Source organism: Sinocyclocheilus anshuiensis, unplaced genomic scaffold, assembly GCF_001515605.1.
Source record: "Sinocyclocheilus anshuiensis isolate Anshui unplaced genomic scaffold, SAMN03320099.WGS_v1.1 scaffold436, whole genome shotgun sequence".
NCBI lineage: Eukaryota > Metazoa > Chordata > Actinopteri > Cypriniformes > Cyprinidae > Sinocyclocheilus > Sinocyclocheilus anshuiensis.
The window spans coordinates 1,826,662-1,845,406 of NW_015560618.1; the positions used below are offsets into that span (position 1 = coordinate 1,826,662).

The window sequence follows — 18,745 nt, forward strand, 5'->3', positions numbered from 1 at the left end:
TGTCCTGTGCTCTTTTATATGGTAATGATATTAATTAGGGGGCGTTTACAAGGCGGAGATCTGACATCAGTCAGTTGCACACAATTTCAAGATCCTTTGCGATTTATAAACGTCACATCTGGAAGAGAGGCGTACGCACATGTTTTTGTGCGCACGTTCGTTTTCTTAGCCTATGCATGTACTGCATTCCCACATCTGTTAAAAAAAAACAGTTTGAATTGATCTTGAGGTGAGGAGTTCATTTTAATCAAATGACTAAATATGTTGAAATTACACAGAATCTACGTGAGTCTCCGTTTTACTTACTTTCCATGACGCACATAGTAAAGTCAGAAGTTCAGCTCTGTTATGACACATCCTCTGATTTACTTTTATTTCAATCGTTGTATGAAACCAGAAACCAACAACCACAAAAAAACAAAAAAAACAAGAGCAAGCTAAACACATCAAAGTTGGACATACACTGACAGAGGTGCGAGACAGATGGAAATGAGATCAACCCAGCATTATCTATGAAAGTGTTCAAATAACATCTGTAAGGCAGAAAGGCAAATCAAAGCTGACCACTTTCTAAGAACTTTGAAATTATGTGAACACTCCAGACATATTCAGTGACGTCTAAGTGATACTTCCTGTTTTCTTTTGTCAAATGAACAAAGGACATCAAATACAGACAACCAGACACTAAGTGTAGTTATCATACAGAAAAAAAGTGCACTAATATCAAAATGATAAAATCACTAATCTTTAAACTTCACAACTCAATTTCGAAAACTCTTCAGTTTTTACTGCATCTGACAAACAGTACAAAAAATAAAAATGTTTTTTTTACAAGAAAGTCCCACGAGTCTATACCATAGTCCCAAAATGTCGTCCAGTTTGCGTGTACATTCAGCTTCTTGCACCAAGTCTGAAACTAAAAAGAAGTCCAATGTCTCCCAGTATCTTTAAGCACAATCCCTTTCAATCAATGGTTTAACAAGGAACTTCATTTAGACCTTGACAGAATAAATGAAATAAAAAAAATGGCAAAAAGTAATGAAAAACACCAGTATGATAAATTACACACAGTATTTTGCTTTTCAGTTAAACTGAGCTATCTTGGAGACGTCGTCAGAATTTGACCTCTGTGAGATATATGTACTAGACGTTTATAAATCCATGAGGTATTTGTTTTTGACAAATAGTCTTTCTTTTTCTCAGAGATGGAATCCATGCTCCAGGCGCGTGCTCTTGAAAGAGTTATTGGGTCTTCGGTTCTGCCAACTTCTCTGGCTCCACATCCAGGTCAGTTAAGCAGCAGACGCACATGATCTGAGTGTATTTGGTGACAGAATCTGGCATGGAGGATAGAGAGAGAAACAGGTTGGAGAAAACAGGAGCAATGGGAAATTAAGTTTTACCTGCACCATCCCACTGGAAAATGTTTTTTTTTCTCTGATTTTAAGTATGAGCTTTATTAAATTTGAGTAGATATTAATAAACTGATTGAGTAGTGCATTGACAGTTTGAGGATGAAGTAAGTATTTAAGAGACTAGAGCTGCTGTAAACATGATATGTCTGTCACAAAGCCTTCCTTCTTCCAGACTAGAACATTTTGTGATTACTTCTGGTTGTGTTCATAACTTAGTACTATCTCATAAAACATTTCTGAGTCTGAATTTGAGGTCCATCGAACCGCTCCTTTGCTTACATTTAGTTACTAGATTCACATCGAATAAATTAAGCAGAACTGTGAAATTGCATGAATGATAGTCACATGTTTGTTGTGGTGGAGCAGTGGCTGCTATGGTTATAATGCTTTCACCGCATGACTATATGAAGAAAAAGGAAAAAGGAAAAGAGTTCATTGCTGACACGTTTCCTTTCACTGCTTCTTCATATTCCAGTTAAAATACAATAAAATAAAATATCAAAATTTTGCGTAGTATTTTTTTGTAGCAAACGTCCTTATTTTTTCATGACCATGTTACACTCTCTGACCCTCAGAATTACAAATCAAGAAATCACTGCTTCTTTATATTCCAGATTTAAAAAAAAAAATAATGATAATAATAATAAGAAAATAACAAAAAAATAAAATATCCTGTGAGATATTAGCATTTCTTGTGGCAAATTTTTACTTTTTTTAATGACCGTTACTTTCTGTCTCTGACATTTTTGCACTCGCTGTAAGTTTTTCTCATATTGTCGATCATGGAACCAGGTCTTTCAAGTTTTCAGACACCTCCTCCTTCTCAACCGAAATGTGGGTTAAATGCATTTATTGTCAGGAATCCTTTCATATCAATAAATGTAAAATACGATTATCCTCACCATTCAGTTTACCAAACCATTTTGGTTGTTTCTCTTTGGGCAGGTAGACACACAGATAATAAACTGGCACTCCAGACAGTGCGATGGCGATTCCTATGAGAGAGTTAATGGTGTCGCTGTACAGAGGAACGATCACGAGGAACACACTGCACAGGCAGTAGATGAAGGGAAAGAACAATGTGAGCTAATGGAGGAAAAAGACCCAAAACAGCTGAGTCAACAAACACACAGAATAACACATACTGTTAATAATCAGATGTGAATGCTGGACCGCTGAATGGATCCGGTTACCTTGACCGGCCTGTGTCTGTCAGGCTGAGTGATTCGCAGGTAAATGAGTCCGGCCACAGACAGACCCACATACAGCCAGTAACTGAAGCTGAAGTAGTTGATGAGTTGAAACACATCCTCCACACACAGGAAGATCAGACCCATCACGCCCTGCAAACACCCACAAATCCAGTGCTTATCAATGCCCATTCAGCTACCTGGCTTATTTCACACACAAAGGCGGCAGCCAATCGTAACAGCAGTCATTTACACATTAATCTTAAAGGAACACGCCACTATTTTTGAAAATAGGCTCATTTTCCAACTCCCCTAGAGTTAAACAGTTGAGTTTTACTGTTTTCGAATCCATTCAGCCAATCTCCGGGTCTGCTACCGCCAAAACCAGAGATCGGCTGAATGGATTCGAAAACAGTAAAACCCAACTGTTTAACTCTAGGGGAGTTGGAAAATGAGCCTATTTTCAAAAATAGTGGCATGTTCCTTTAAGGTGCATGCGATTTTTTTTTTCTTTACAATTTATTTTTACCACAAAAGAAATGAGTAGCACTTTTTAAAAATGTTTAAAATGATTTCCACCCACTTCAGATGGACAGCCCACTCATTTCAGTAATCTAATAAAAGCTATTCTATACATGAAGCGGATCACCTAATGGGGGCTTACCATGATGAAATCACATGACTACTACTATTACTGAACACTTTTGTTTAAAAAAAATATACTAATTTTAGATGAATGTGAATAGGGTGTTGCAACAATGACATCAGCAAGCAAAAACAATGGCTTTAGGCAATGCTACATCTACACCACTAGGTGTCAGTATAAATGTACAGTCACATTTACCATTGCTCTGTGAAAGTTTGTGGATGAAATCCAGTCATTCCAAAAGGAATCTGCTCTCTCTGGAGTTTCTCACTCAGATTTTGCTCAGGTTCATGTTGGTTGAACCAACAGAAACCTGCTTTCTATGAAATTATGCTGACATTTCACTAATGTGACCGCACATTAAGTCAAAATCAGTTGCTATATTGGTTGGTGCAACATGAACAAAAAATTACTGAGTGCACCTTTAAAGGTGACATATCATGAAAACCTGACTTTTCCAGGTTTTAAGTGCTATAATCAAGTGCTAATTAAGTGCTATAATGCCCAAAATTATATATAATTGGGATCTACCAACCAAGGAAACGTGAAAAAGATTAACCCAGTAACTTTGTTTTGGTAAGCCTTTTTCTGCAAGCGTCTGAGAAAACGAGCACGTCTGATTTTGCTCCCTTGGTGACGTGGCAAAGGGATCTCATTATAATATTACCGCCCCTTAATCTGTAAATTTACACCCAGGGCGCCGTTATTGTGTTTTCGTAAGCGACAGCGGTGTACTAGTTCTAATGCCATGGCGAAAGTTTGAGCAAAACATGCTAACTGTTCTGTCTTTGGCTGCACAGACGAGCACAGAACACTATTTACAGTCCCAGCCTCAGAGGAGACAAGAGAGCAGTGGATTTATTGATTTATTTACTGTATATTGCTGCTGCCACACAGATCTAAAATAAAAGTGCAATTTATTTCCCAGCTGTTTACCTTCACAGACATAACCGACTGTTTTTGTAACTCTTGTGTGTTTTTAACGTAAACTTGTGTGTGAATGAGAACTTAGTTTAGTACTCGCATGCTGTGACAGCCGCTTTCTGTCCGTGTGCTTCGGATGTGTGCACTCAGAAAACAGTATATCATAAGTTTAAACTCATATGGTTTAAAACGCATGATTTCAGCACGATAAACATGATAATCAGAACCAAAACAGATGTTTTTAGCCGGTACAAGCTGTAATGGCGCGGCTCTATTCTGGAAAAGGGGGCGGGGAGCAGCAGCTCATTTGCATTTAAAGAGACAGGCTCGAAAAACAGCGTGTGTGTTGGGACAAATGGGACACCCTACGGTCATGTGGACTTAACGGACACGCGCACGCGGCGGCCATTTGTAAGTCCGTAAGACCGCAAGTTCACATGAAGTGTTCCATTTGGGACAGGGCCTATAAGTAATATTGCACCTACATGTCTTATTAGAGTATTATTAGACTGGTAGGGTTAGGGTTAGAATAAGTTGGCATCTACTTGCGGCATTCTACTTAAAGTCAGTAGAATGTCTGTTAGGAGAGTTAGTAGACATGTAGGTGCAAGATTACTTACTATAATCAGAATGTTCAAAAGGGACCATCAAAATAAAGTGTTACCAGAAATCTAGATTGTTTAATTCTCAAGGCAACAAAAAGGCTTGAAAGCAACGTGTAAAAACAAAATTATGACTATTTTTGTTATCTAAGTGAAATGAAGTATTTAAAAATAAAATGATAAAATGACATCATCAGTAGTGATGGAGCTTTTCAAAACTCTTAATCAATTGCTTTGCAAAATAATTCTGCTGCTGTAAATGCAGCCCAAAAACATACATAAAATATCGCTTACAAAGCAGTTGTAGGTACTAATTTGTAGGGCCTATTTTGTGTGTTTTATAGAGATTTTGGCTAATCAGCCAATAAGAGACAATTAACTACTACTCTTCCTTTTTTAATATACAAATGTTTCTTTAAAAATGTCTACAATTTGTAAAACATCATTGAGATCAGGTAAAAACCATACAGACTCAAACTGGTTCACGAGTTCACTAAGATCACCCCTAACGGCAAACTATTGAAATTTCGTAACGTTTTGAAACCGTTATGATTTAATGCCTTGCTTACTGAAATTACATGACTTGGTAGTTCGAAACAAAAGATTTGTAAAATTATCAAAGTGTCATAAATCAAAACATTAATGCAAGCACTTCCCAATGAATAATGACCTGCCATACCTTTCCGCCTCAGAAATACATCATATTACAAATGCAAAATGGGTTGTGAACACCATTTCTTGTTGATTATATTGTAGTATGATGTTTTTATGGATAATCTGGTCCAAATAATGTACATACTGATAACTGTTGAAATAGTAAAGAGACTTGCATTGAAGAGGAGTGCAGGTACAGGAGTGTAGCGCTCAGCGTGGATCAGGCTTAAGCTGTTGGGAAGGTGGCCTTCTCTCGCCCCCACAAAAAACAACCTAACATGAAAGAATGCAACATTACTATACGCATATATCAAAACTTCAGAGTCCTTGTTGTTTTAACTGGAACTAGAAAGGTTTACCTGGAGGCGGCAATGATGGAGGCATTGAGTCCTCCGTAGCAAGACATGGCCACAGCGATGGGGACAATCCAGCTAATGGGGCCCAGCACCTGATTTCCAAATGTCTACAGATGGGGACACAAACTGACATTTTAATCAAATGATGGCTTAATTTATACAATAAAGTCATAAAGACTAAAAATTAAGATGTCTGATTATCATAAAGATCCTTACTACAGCCACTGCATCACTACCCATGAAAGAAGGCATGTCCAGAACGGCATAATATGCCACGTTGGTCAGTAGGTAGATGATTGTCACTATTGGCATGGAGATGGCTATAGCGATGGGAAGGTTCCTATGAACGATTAAGGAGAAAGATTAAATACTTAGTATGAATAAGGAACATGATGCATTCATTGTTTTGTAGCTCTGGATAATGGTATCTGCTAAATTAATAAATGCAAATGTAAATGTGGAAAGAGAAACCATGCCAGGTCTGAAATGTACTTGTGGTGGTAGCCAGTGCAACAAAAATGGTCTACCACAAATAATGTGTGAACTTTAGCACAAACTGACTTTTAATATTTCTATTAATTAGTCCGCTATTTTGTAATTTAGTCTTATTTTTATTTTTAATTTTTATCTTATCAAATAGTCTAGTTTTAGTCAATGAAAACTGACATTTTAATCATATTTTAGTATTTTTTTTATTTTTATTTCACTTCACATATAAAGCTCCATCTGAAGTGATTTATTTAAACATATTTTACACAGAATGTTTGATGTATCTTAGAAAGCATGAATGCATTTACACTGCAGTTACTTCATGAATAATGTTATGAGAGTAATGTTTTAAGTTAAAAAAATATGAATATCGAAATGAAAATGATGAGGGAAAAAATTAATATTTTTAAAAATGAAACTAACACTGCCAGTAGGTGGCGACAAGTCAATGTCACTGAATTTTTCATTCAACCAGTGGCGTAGCGTCTGGGTATGCAGGGTATGCAGGTGCATATGGGCCCGGGCGGATTGGGGGCCCGCCGAGCTGAGGGGAACTTTTAATTGAAACAAGGAAATTAATTTCCCTGCAATTTCCCTGAATTTCCCTTGTCTGACAGCTTATCAGAATTCTCAGCCCGAGTCCGACAGGAGCAGTGTTGCCAACTGCTTTCAACTGAAAGTAGCTAAAACTGGTAGCTAAATGTCACTAGATGACATCACAATGGCAATTTCACTGATCTATATAAAGATGAACGTAGATCAGTGGGCAAGATGAGAACTTAGATAAGGTTTGTCCAAGCAGTTGCTATATTTGTCCCTAAACTTTTGAAAAAAGTCTCAAAAGGGGCGGGGAAGTCGCTAAATCTAGCTACAAAGTAGCTAAATTGGCAACACTGGACAGGAGCCCATGTCTTTTTTTCTCTCTCTCTCTTCCCCATTACACAGCTGCTGTTGCAGCCATTTAAATAGTTCAGTTTCGGTTTTTAATGGCAAAGTGGTAATATTTATTTTCGTTTCTTTATTAAGTTAATTTAGAAATATGTTTGGAACATTTTATGTTTGTTAAATTCATTTATTTTGTTTGTTTGTTTTTTGGGCCGCTTTGCCAAAATTGTGTTTGCATTCAGTAGCTACAAATAGCCTATGGCAGCATTTTAGTGCCAAAAAAAAGTCTGTGGCATCCCTAATTCTTCACATTTAACATAAAAAACAGCAATAAAATGTAGACTTATTGACGTTTTTTTAAACTCTGATTGATCGATTTCATGAGACATTCGTTTGTATCATATTTGTTCTGATTTTTTTCAAGCATGCATTCAAATATTCATGTTTATTTCATGCTGCAAATATTAAAGATGAAAATATCATTGATTCATATGCCGCTTGAACGGAGGCGAATTATCTCACTACATATTAAAGAGTGTAAAACACATTTATTGTTTGTATTTTATCATAAAATTGACAGAAGGCTGAGACTTTGTAGTAACAAAGCATAAAGGTGCGATTATTGAGTGGCTTGCGTGCTACAAATAATGAATGGACTTTAAACTTTAAATATCATTTCCAAGCATTTAGCCTATACCGTAAAACAGCTCACGATTCACGTAATATTATTTACTTCAGAAAAATCAACAATAGGGACCAAGTTAAGTTAACCGAGTTGAAGTCCATAATGTTTGGGGGGCCCAATGCCCAATATGCATTTTTTTGCATATGGGCCCGGGGCTGGCTTGCTACGCCACTGCATTCAACCTATTTGTTCAAAAAGGCCTCAGGAACTACACTCTTAAAATAAAGGTGCTTCACAATGCCATAGAAGAACCTTTTTGTCTAAATGGTTCCATAAAGAACCTTTCTGTTTCACAAAAGGTTCCTTGTGGCGAAAGAAGGTTCTTCAGATTATAAAAAGGTAAGAAAGAGATGGTTCTTTGTGGAACCAAAAAGGGTTCTTCTATGGCATTGCAGTGAAAACCTTTTAAGCACCTTTATTTTTAAGAATGTAACCCAGTGACTGACTTTACATATGGGTCATTGAATCATTCGCTCAACCGATTAATTCAAAATGCAGATTCATTTAGAAATGAGACAGTTGGCCTAATTTATTTTTAATTTTGTACAATTTGCATATTTATTTATGAAGACAAAGCTCCACCAGATTTATAAAAAGGTAAGAAAGAGATGGGTCTTTGTGGTACCAAAAAGGGTTCTTCTATGGCATTGCAGTGAAAACCTTTTAAGCACCTTTATTTTTAAGAATGTAACCCAGTGACTGACTTTACATATGGGTCATTGAATCATTCGCTCAACCGATTAATTCAAAATGCAGATTCATTTAGAAATGAGACAGTTGGCCTAATTTATTTTTAATTTTGTACAATTTGCATATTTATTTATGAAGACAAAGCTCCACCAGATTCATAACAGCTGCGTACGCACATCAGTTTGTTATTACCCTCATTCAGTGTTAATGAATCTGGATTATTGAAATTGCGGGACTGCAGCTAGTATCGTACATTAAAACATGCCCCCCAAAAAAGTACATATAAGGGCTTTCCACACAACGTTACCTCTCTTTTATGTAGGCCTAGACTTCATGCAGTTGTGTTTAGGAGTATTGTTACTCATAAAAAAAATATGCTTTTGTAGAGTCATATAATTGCCTTAAATGACTGGTTTCTAAGGCCACCAGGAGTATGTGATTTTTGTACACAGATGCACAGTTACTGAATGAGAACACAATATTAAAATGACAATATCCAGTTAAATGGGGGAAAAAATGGATATGCTGACACCTCTCAGGGTTCTGGATCTCCTCAGTAACAAAGTTGAGCGTGTCCCAGCCAGAGTAGGAGAACAGAGCTGAATAAAGAGCCAAGGCAATGCTGCCCGCCTCCGTGGAGGAACCCTCGAATGGACTAATGAAGTTCTTTGTTTCTCCTGTGGTGCACACAAGGAAGTATGAGAAACACCCTGAGATCTCTAGTTAATTAGATATTAATCTTTTCAAACAACAAGTGTAGGCGAAACCTGAAAATGATTAAGAGCTACTTCCTTGCTCATGCTATCTCAATTCCTCTTATTAACTGTAACAAATCCACCCCTTCAGTATCCTGGAGAAACTACTTTTACCATTAATTATTTTAATGATGCCCACTGTGATGACGAGGAGCAGAGACATGATCTTGGTGTACGTGAAAATATCTTGAACCAAAGTGCCCCACTTCACATAAGCACAGTTTATGAAGATCAGAATACCTGAGAAAAGAGAGATAAGGAGGAACACATTCAATACAGTATGAAGTCAGCTGTGTGAGAATCAGAACATTTTAGTCAAAAGATGACTCACAAGATATTACATAAGAGGTTGTTTTTTTGTTTTGCTCTTATTTTCTCAGAAACCACAGCAGGCACTGTCCATGAATACAGTACACTATAGTTTCCCAATACTTTTTTATAAACGTTTTTTAAATGAGAACTATTCAGTAGGTTCTATAAACTTTATTGTGTTACGAAATCAGTATCAAAAACGTAATGCTTTGTCCCATATTTTATACAGCAGAAATAAGGATTTTTACAATTGTGACAATAAGTAATGTTACACAAATTTACACAAAGCTCAACCATTTTCCTAATGTTATTATAAAAAAAATATTAAAGGGGTCATATGATGCGATTTAAATGTTTCCTTTCTCTTTGAAGTGTTACAAGCTCTTGGTGCATAAAGAAGATCTGTAAAGTTGCAAAGACTTAAGTCTCAAATCCAAAGAGATATTCTTTATAAAAGTTAAGAGTCAACCACGCCTACCTAAAACGGCTCTTTCTAACACGCCTCCGATCACAAATGCAGACATGGTTTTATGTTTACGCGGCACGATGTATGTCATTATAATCCGTCCCCACTGGATGCCACAAATGCCTCGTTTATAATGGGTTTTAATGTTTTTGTCTCTTCGCTCCGGCCAGACAGGGCATCATCACAATATGGTAAGGGGCGTAACATTTCCGTCACACGCTTGAGGTATCCGGCCAATCACAACGCACTGGATAGCTGGCCAATCAGAGCACACCTTGCTTTTCAGAACGATGAGCTTTGTAAAAATCGACACGTTTCAGAAAGGCGGGGCATAGAGAAGAAACAATAATGTACAGTATGTGGAAAATAATGTGTTTTTGAACCTTAAACCGCATAAACACATTTCATTACACCAAATACACAAAATAATGTTCTTTTTAGCAACATCATATAACCCCTTTAAACAAATATTTTTTTATTTAATTTATAGGAAATATAAATTTATGTGTAACTACAAACAACACTTGGTCCCATTTTTACATTTTATACTTTAAGAAAAGCCCATAAAAATAGGGGCCAACGTACTTTTTTTTTTAACATGAACATTTCAATCCTGATTTTTCCCACAGGAGTTCACCCATTATTTTAATTACACATTGCATTGTGTTGCGTTTCAGGGTTGAAGAAAATAAAATTAAATCAAAATAAAATGTTGTACTTTTTCAATTTTTCTAGTTTTTAAAAAAAAAATGTATTAAACGAAATAAACAAATAAATTGTGGTAACAGTTTAGCAAAAATGGCAAACATTATATAAGATATATATAAAATAAATCAGCTCATATAATATGTTGTTTGATCTGAAGTTGAGAATCAACATTTTCTGAAGGTTAAGCAATAAGCATTGATATTTGCCAAAAATAAACAAACGATTGTGTTTGCAGATTATTATTTTTTTGTCCCCTATTCTTGGAAAGTGCCAGGTCCCATCTCAGTTAGCACTTGAATTGTGTGTGTTGTTACAGTCTGTCCTCATGCACTGGTGGATCATGTCCCTGCCTTCTGAGAACACATTTAGCTCTGACTGGAAACTGTGTGAAGGCAACAGCTGCTGAGAAGGAAAGAGAAACAAAAACACCTCCTCTGTCTCGTGTACAAAAGCAAAAATAGGGCAAATCGGAGAAAAGTGCCACATTCATCCTTGTTCTGCTTTCACTTTGTTCAAACTCTGCTTTAGAACCAAAAGAAATCTACATAGGCCTTTAACAAAAACCATTACAAATGAATGTACACACTCAGGCTTAGACAACACGAGTCACCAACAAAAAAGTTCATGGGTTTTTTGGACCTGTTATAGTGATACCATAGTATCCTTTGACGTACCTTTCAGTACCATGTAAATATAATAATGCATGAACATGGTAATCATTCATATTACCATCTGAATTCATTGCTGTAGCATGATACCATCACTTTTTTTGTAAGGGACGTGTTGTTGATCTTTCACCCAAATACCAGTGTCTGCAATAGTCAAGCCAGCGGAGTCACAGAAAAAATGATTTGTGTGTTACTAAAATTATTTGTGCTACTGAAAACTAAATTGGTTATCAAGGTGTCACAACAAATAGTGCAGAAGTGTTAAGATAATAGAAATATGTACTCAATATGCACTACGGTGAGACAGGTTAATCATGCTTGTTTGTTTCTCATCTTTCTCGACACATATAGATTCTCTTGCTTAATCATGCAGGTAACTGTGCCGTGTGTTGGATGCCTGAAGTTCTTTACTATTCAAACGTGATGAAAAGCACATTTCATTAGGGGTCATGTGATGATCTCTTGTGGAACTAGATGCTGTAAGGAAGTGTATGCCAAACAGAACCACAAAACAACAGGTCTACACTACAGCAGGAGTAATAACTGTGCAATGCTATGCTCAGGTATTAGAAAAGAAAAACATAATTTTTGTGTAATGAAGGGCCTGCTTTATAGATATTAGTATTTGACGGCACATAAGTGCACGTTATTCTAAACGAAAATAAATGTTAGTCTTCACGATCTTTCATTTCATTTAATAGATTGGCTAAAACAACTTTCCTTTTCGGCTGAACGAATTGGTTAATTCTGGCATGGAACGGCCACTTTTCACACTCCAATTTAGTTTTTTCACATTACATTAGGGAAGTACAATGGTTGCCAGTGCCATTTCAGACAAAAGGATATACTGTATGTGTCTGTATGTGAAATTTAGTGAAGTAAAAAAAAAAAAGGTGATGTGAAAGACAGCAGAAGTGGAAAAATATTTCACTCACACACACTAAATAATGAATAAATAAATAAAATCACTAAAATAACATCTACATTAATAATATAATGCAATTTCGAATAAATAATTATAAAAAAAATTTTTATCAAATGATATATTTCAGGTGCTGTTTATGATCCTATCCCCCTTCCTCAATGCCTCAACAAAAACATAACACGTTTGTGATATCTTGTTTTAACCAAAGCTTAGTTCACCTACAGGAAATATGAAAGTTCTGTCATCATTTATTCACTCTCATGCCGTTCTAAACCTGAATGACTTTCATTCTTCTGTAAAACACAAAAGAAGATATTTTAAAGAACGCTGGGAACCAAACAACATTGGAGCCCATTGACATGTATTGTAAACACTGAGACATTTCTCAAAATACCTTCTTTTGCATTTAACAGAAGAAAGAACGACAAACAGTTTTGCAACGGCATGAGGGGTAAGTAAATGATGACAAAAATTAACATTTTTGGGTGAAGTATCCATTAGTCAAAAGACTTTTTCTTAGAGAGTAAATGCTATGCTAAGCTTAACTTAAGCTAAGTTAAATGTTAAATGCTTTGGTAATATATGTAATTTAAATGACAAATTCATTTTTTATGGTCAAGAGAAAGTACATTAAAGGGTTAGTTCACCCAAAAATGAAAATTCTGTCATTAATTACTCACCCTCATGTCGTTCTAAACCCGTAAGACCTCCGTTCATCTTCGGAACACAAATTAAGATATTTTTGATGAATTCGGAGAGCTCTCTGACCCTTCCACAGACAGCAATGTAATTACCACGATCAAGGTCCAGAAACGTAGCAAGGAGATCGGTAAAATAATCCATGTGACATCCGGGGTTCAACCGTAATTTTACGAAGCTACGAGAATACTTTTTGTACGCAAAGAAAACAAAAATAACTACTTTATTCAACAATTCGTCTCCTCCGCGGCACCCTGGTGCCATTTTGTAAACAGCGTATGCTATTCAGTGTCAGCTGCGTCACGCGGATACGTTGTTTTCGTTCAAATCAAAGCATAAACAATGTAGAAAACGTATCCGCGTGACGCAGCTGACACCGAATATCGTCCGCTGTTTACGTTGAGTGGATACTCTCCAAAAATGGCACCAGGGTGACGCAGAGGAGACGAATTGTTGAATAAAGTAGTTACTTTTGTTTTCTTTGCGTACAAAAAGTATTCTCGTAGCGTCGTAAAATTACGGTTGAACCCCTGATGTCACATGGATTAATTTACTGATCTCCTTGCTGCGTTTCTGGACCTTGATCGTGGTAACTACATTGCTGTCTATGGGAGGGTCAGAGAGCTCTCAGAATTCATCAAAAATATCTTCATTTGTGTTCCGAAGATGAACGAAGGTCTTACGGGTTTAGAATGACATGAGGGTGAGTAATTAATGAGAGAATTTTCATTTTTGGGTGAACTAACCCTTTAAAGACTTCATAATGTATTTTTCTAAATCATGAAAAATGACATTTTTGTCTTTTTCTAATCAGGCATTGAATTGGACACATAAAAAGTTGTCTCAGGTAATACAATGGCTTTGGGGGGAAAAGGGGGACAGGATCTCACACAACACAATCAACTCAAAAGGAAAGTTGTTTCAGAGGCGGTTGATGAAAGATGAATAAGACAGTATTGTTCTTTGGAATAACTTGAAGAGAAAGCAGGCAAGACTTTACAGAGGGAGCATTCACAATCTCTCTCACACCGAAGACTCACAGAGACAAGCCGCTGCTATCAGTCTCACGGCATCGTACGGAGGCTGACAGGTAGGGAAGAGCGCTTCCACCAGGTAGTTGGCAAACGTCAGCGAGATGACCGCCTGGCTGGCTGGCTCGACCAGCAGGATGGACGTCCACAGCCGAATGAAAGCAAGGAAACCCCCGAAGGCCTCCAGGATGTACACATAACTAGCGCCAGACTTTGTGATAGTGGTTCCAAGTTCTGCGTAACACAGTGCGCCAAAGACAGAAAATATTCCCCCGAGAGCCCAGATGACCAGCGAAAGGCCGTAGGAGGCGCTGTACATCAACACACCTTTGGGCGACACAAAAATGCCCGAGCCAATCATGTTGCCCACAATTAAGCAGATGCCGTTACTGAGAGAAATCTCCCTCCTCATGATCATCTTCTCCTCCGGCGCGTCTGGACCATTGCAGGCTCCAGCCGGTTTCTTCAGGTCCAGGTCTCCCCATGACCCCGGACAGAGTTTTTGGCCTAAAGCCATCAGTTTTTTCATGCTGAAGGAACAAGAAGTCAACAATTATTACTCACTGGTAAAACTCGTTAAAAGATGTTGATGATTTTTTTGTTTGGCATTAACATCCCAGATATCTTGTTTTGTCTCCGACTAATTTGTAGAACGCAAAATGACTGGCATTTTTACTTCTGTAACAAAGCAGCTTTCAGAGCAACCAAACTATTTAGTCTACAGATCTGTCTGTACCATATTTTAGAACGTAACAAATTTGGGTAACGCTTTCAATTACAACCCGCAATGTACTGCGTAAGTAAACAGAATTTACAGCATAACTTTTTTGTTATTACAGTGTACCTATTCAGTACCTCCGTGTAGGTATAAGGTAACAATATGCGAAGTTTGGAGAATAAAGGAGACGACGAAATCTGTGACTGCGGTGCTTAAGACGGGAACGTGTGGAAAATAGGAGAAAACTAATCGAAACGCAGACGAGGGACATCTTTGAAACTGTCTGGAGTGTGTTCCTTTAAAACTGCAGCAGTGAATGTGGTGAGCGCGAACTGGAAACAGCTGGAATGGCGCATGAAACGAGTCTATCAGTGTTTGCGGCGCTCATGACAGGAATATGTGTAGAAAATAGCCTACAAGAAAACTAATCGACACGAAGAGGAGAGAGATTTTTGAAACTGACTGCAATGCGTCCGGGAACTGAAATATGGTAGTCAAAATGGTGCTTGAGGACGTGGATCAAAACGGTAAATCAGACAGTAAAATCCTGTCAGTTCGCTATAATACACAGTTTAATCGTGACTTTCAGTGTTTATTACTGTGTTTATTGGCGCGATGGTTTGGCCATAATAGTTTAACTAGTCATTACTAGTTAATCAATTAGTCATTAAGTCAGTGGGTGAAAAACATGAACAAATTGAACAAAATCTATCCTTAAACAAGCTTTTCAAAAGAATTTGGTTTAACTGTATAATCTGTATAAGTATGGAGTTGCTTTGCTTTTTTTCTGAACTGGTGTAATAAATTTTTATATTTTATTAGGCTATCTGTTGCCTGTGTTATTGTGTGTGATTAGTTCTTTGCGGGTTGTAATCTAAAGCGTTACCCAAATTTGTGATTGGCATTAAATATTATATAATATACAAAAATATTGGTGGCACTTAACAATAAGGTTCCGTCTGTTAATATTAGCTGACTACATTAATCAACATAAACTAACAGTTAAACATATTTCTGTAGCATTTATTTATCATACTTTGTTAATTTTAACATTTAATAATACATTTTAAAAATGTAGTTTTTCTATTAATTCTAATAATTAAATAATTGTTATATTTTATATCAGTAATATATATATATATATATATATATATATATACACACACACACACAAATATTAATAAATAATGCAACAAATGTATTGCTCATTTTTAGTTAATGCATTAACTATTAACTACGACTTTTCCTCAATAAACTCCTAATTTGCTGCTTATAAATATTTCGTAAGATAGTTGTTAAGTTTAGGTCTGGGGTCATACAGAATAAGGCATTGATATGTGCTTTATAAGTACTAATAAACAGCCAGTATATGCTAATAATATGCATGCAAATAAACAACTAGTTACTAGTTAGTGAGAATTGCTCCCTAAAGTGTTATCATAAATTTAAATTAAACTAAGATTAATAAATTCTTTAGAAGTATTTTTGTCACCAATATTCCAGTATTTAATGTTTTACAAATGAGTTTGGGAAACAGTTTAATCAAAAACAGCTTGAAGTTAATTTAATTTTTAATTAATAATGACACTAATAATAGAAATCGCTTCAAATTGAGATATTTCACAAACAGGCAATGCCCTTACTAACCCTTGGTGACTGTAGGGCCACTAGTTTGGGGTCTTATTTAATATATTTAAATATCGTGCCAAAAACAAACTGTACTTTACCTTTAATCATGTCAGAAGGAATGCTGTGGAAAAAAATGAAACTGGATTGTGGAGAGGAAGAGAGTAGAGTTATGCAAGTTTCCAGAGTGATGGTGATCCTGGTCAGAATGAAGAAAGCTAGACTGTCAGATTGAAACGGGTGTCGCAATCCCAGACCCTGATGTGTTTTTCCACCGGAGGCAAAATGGCTTCTTGAGTTGCCCTGTCTATTTTAAGAGGCCTGTACTGAGAGAGAGAGACAGAGAATGCCTGTCCCCTCCTATTGATAGCAAAAGTAGCTCAGCAAAACCCTGTTGAACTAAAGCTTGCCTTTGTTATCTGATCTGTTCCAGCTCTGGCATCAGAATTCAGTTTAAAGACAGGCGGTTTTACCCATTATTAGAGCTGTTTGCTAAGACAATCAGCACTATTGCTATGAACCCTCTAAACCTCAAGTATTAAACTTGCGCAACTCGTTCTGTGTTTGTGCAACACACATAAATAACACCTCAACTTGTGAAGCTTATTGAGGAGATACTTATTCAATGATCCAACTTAGGGCTGCACAATTAATCGAATTTCGAATCGCAATTACAATTATGGATGCCACAATCACGTAATCGTTCAAAGCGGCAACCAATTATGATTTTTGTCATAATCGTGCAGCCCTAATCCAACCCCACAAGAGTCATTTTTACCTGGCAGATGATAAAATCGATGAAAAGTCTAATAGTGTTAAACATTTATCTACCAGGGCCTGTATTCACAAACATTTTTTGTCTCATCAATAGGAGTTCTTAAAGTGCCCCTATTATGCCATTTTTACGGTTCCTAATATTGTTTTGGGAGACTCCTACAATAGGATTACATGCATGCAAGGTCAAAAAACGCTTTAGTTTTCTCAAAATATGCATTTAATATCACCTCAATTTCTAGCGATTCTCAAACGATTCGTTCGAAGCAGTTCAAAGATTCAGTCTCTCTAAACCCCTCCTTTCCGTGAGCCTGCTCTATTCTTTTTGTGATCCATCTTTCAACAGCAAGCGTTTTGTGAATCCCGCGTTGAATTTGCCGAGATTAGAGAAACAGTCGTCAGTAGAATTGATGTGTTTGTGGGCGGGGTCAAGTAGTTCGCGGCCGGCCAATGTAGAACATATGCAAATGTGTTACATCGTGACGTGTAGCCGTCACGGAAGTGGGATTCGAATTACTAACGACTCGGTTCAGCTGTTCAGTCGATTCTTTATTTTGGGAGACAATAACTTTATTTATCGTGCACTTTCAGCTTTACAACTTTGCAGATCGTTTACATTCACATACAGCTACATTACACACTGCATGAAAGGCAATATTGGAAATGGTATAATAGGGGCACTTTAAAAGAGTGTTTGCTTAAAACCTGTTTACAAAACTACGAAGAAGTCTTGCTTACCGCTAATGACAGGTTAGCTCAGAATAGCAAGGTCATTAATCGACAGAAAAAGGCTGAAACGTCCTTTGGTGTGACAGAAAATGTCCTCCGGTGTGACGCCTGTACTGTCACACCACAGGACAAAGACGTCACACCAGAGGACAAGGTCTCTTTAAAAAGCATTTTAAATAATTAAATAAGCTTTGTTTAACTCCTTTTTATTCTTTTTGATAATTGTCAGTGCTTAAATGCAATAATTACATTAATTCAACTATTTTCTGATGTTTTTACAGAAAACTTGTACTGTTATTTTATACTTATTTTCATGACGTTTTATGAGATGCTTTGTTTTTGAGACAGAAAGAATTGAGGGAGAGAAATTAGCGGAAGAGAGAGGACACGGAAATATATAGAGAAAATTAGCAGGGATCCACCAGAAGGGAGGAGATTCTAAGAGAACGATGCAGAAAGTAAATAGAATCAAAATGATGCCTTAAAAAGAGTAGCCATATATTTTTTTTAAAATAATATAGTTTGAATATCAATCATCAAACAATCAATGTTTAAAACTTAAAAATTAAACTTTTTTCTCATTTGACATGTTCAAAATTAAATAGAAATAATTTAATAACTACCATTTCTGTCCTTTAGTGTGACGTAATGTCCTATGGTGTGACGCATAAAAGAACCACAGAATTTTCAATAGTAAACTTTGTAAACACAGTCAATTTTGAAAGAGTTGCTCGTAAATTTCAGATACAGTACATTTTTAGTACCCCCCCCCCCCCCCCCCCCCCCCCCCTTTTCTTT

At 36.6% G+C, this 18,745-nt stretch overlaps 1 protein-coding gene across 1 annotated transcript; it reads right to left on the bottom strand.

Annotated features, from left to right (window-relative positions):
* Positions 1-822: 822 nt before the first annotated feature.
* LOC107681815 (Y+L amino acid transporter 2) lies at positions 823-16,815 on the bottom strand. The gene is made up of 10 exons (XM_016478162.1): positions 16,546-16,815; positions 14,110-14,630; positions 9,406-9,531; positions 9,069-9,213; positions 6,004-6,127; positions 5,791-5,894; positions 5,608-5,704; positions 2,609-2,758; positions 2,318-2,501; positions 823-1,337 (listed from the first exon to the last, which is right to left on the bottom strand). Exons 2-10 carry the CDS (start codon positions 14,627-14,629, stop codon positions 1,243-1,245), a joined length of 1,545 nt encoding a protein of 514 aa, XP_016333648.1. The 5' UTR covers position 14,630; positions 16,546-16,815; the 3' UTR covers positions 823-1,242.
* Positions 16,816-18,745: the final 1,930 nt, after the last annotated feature.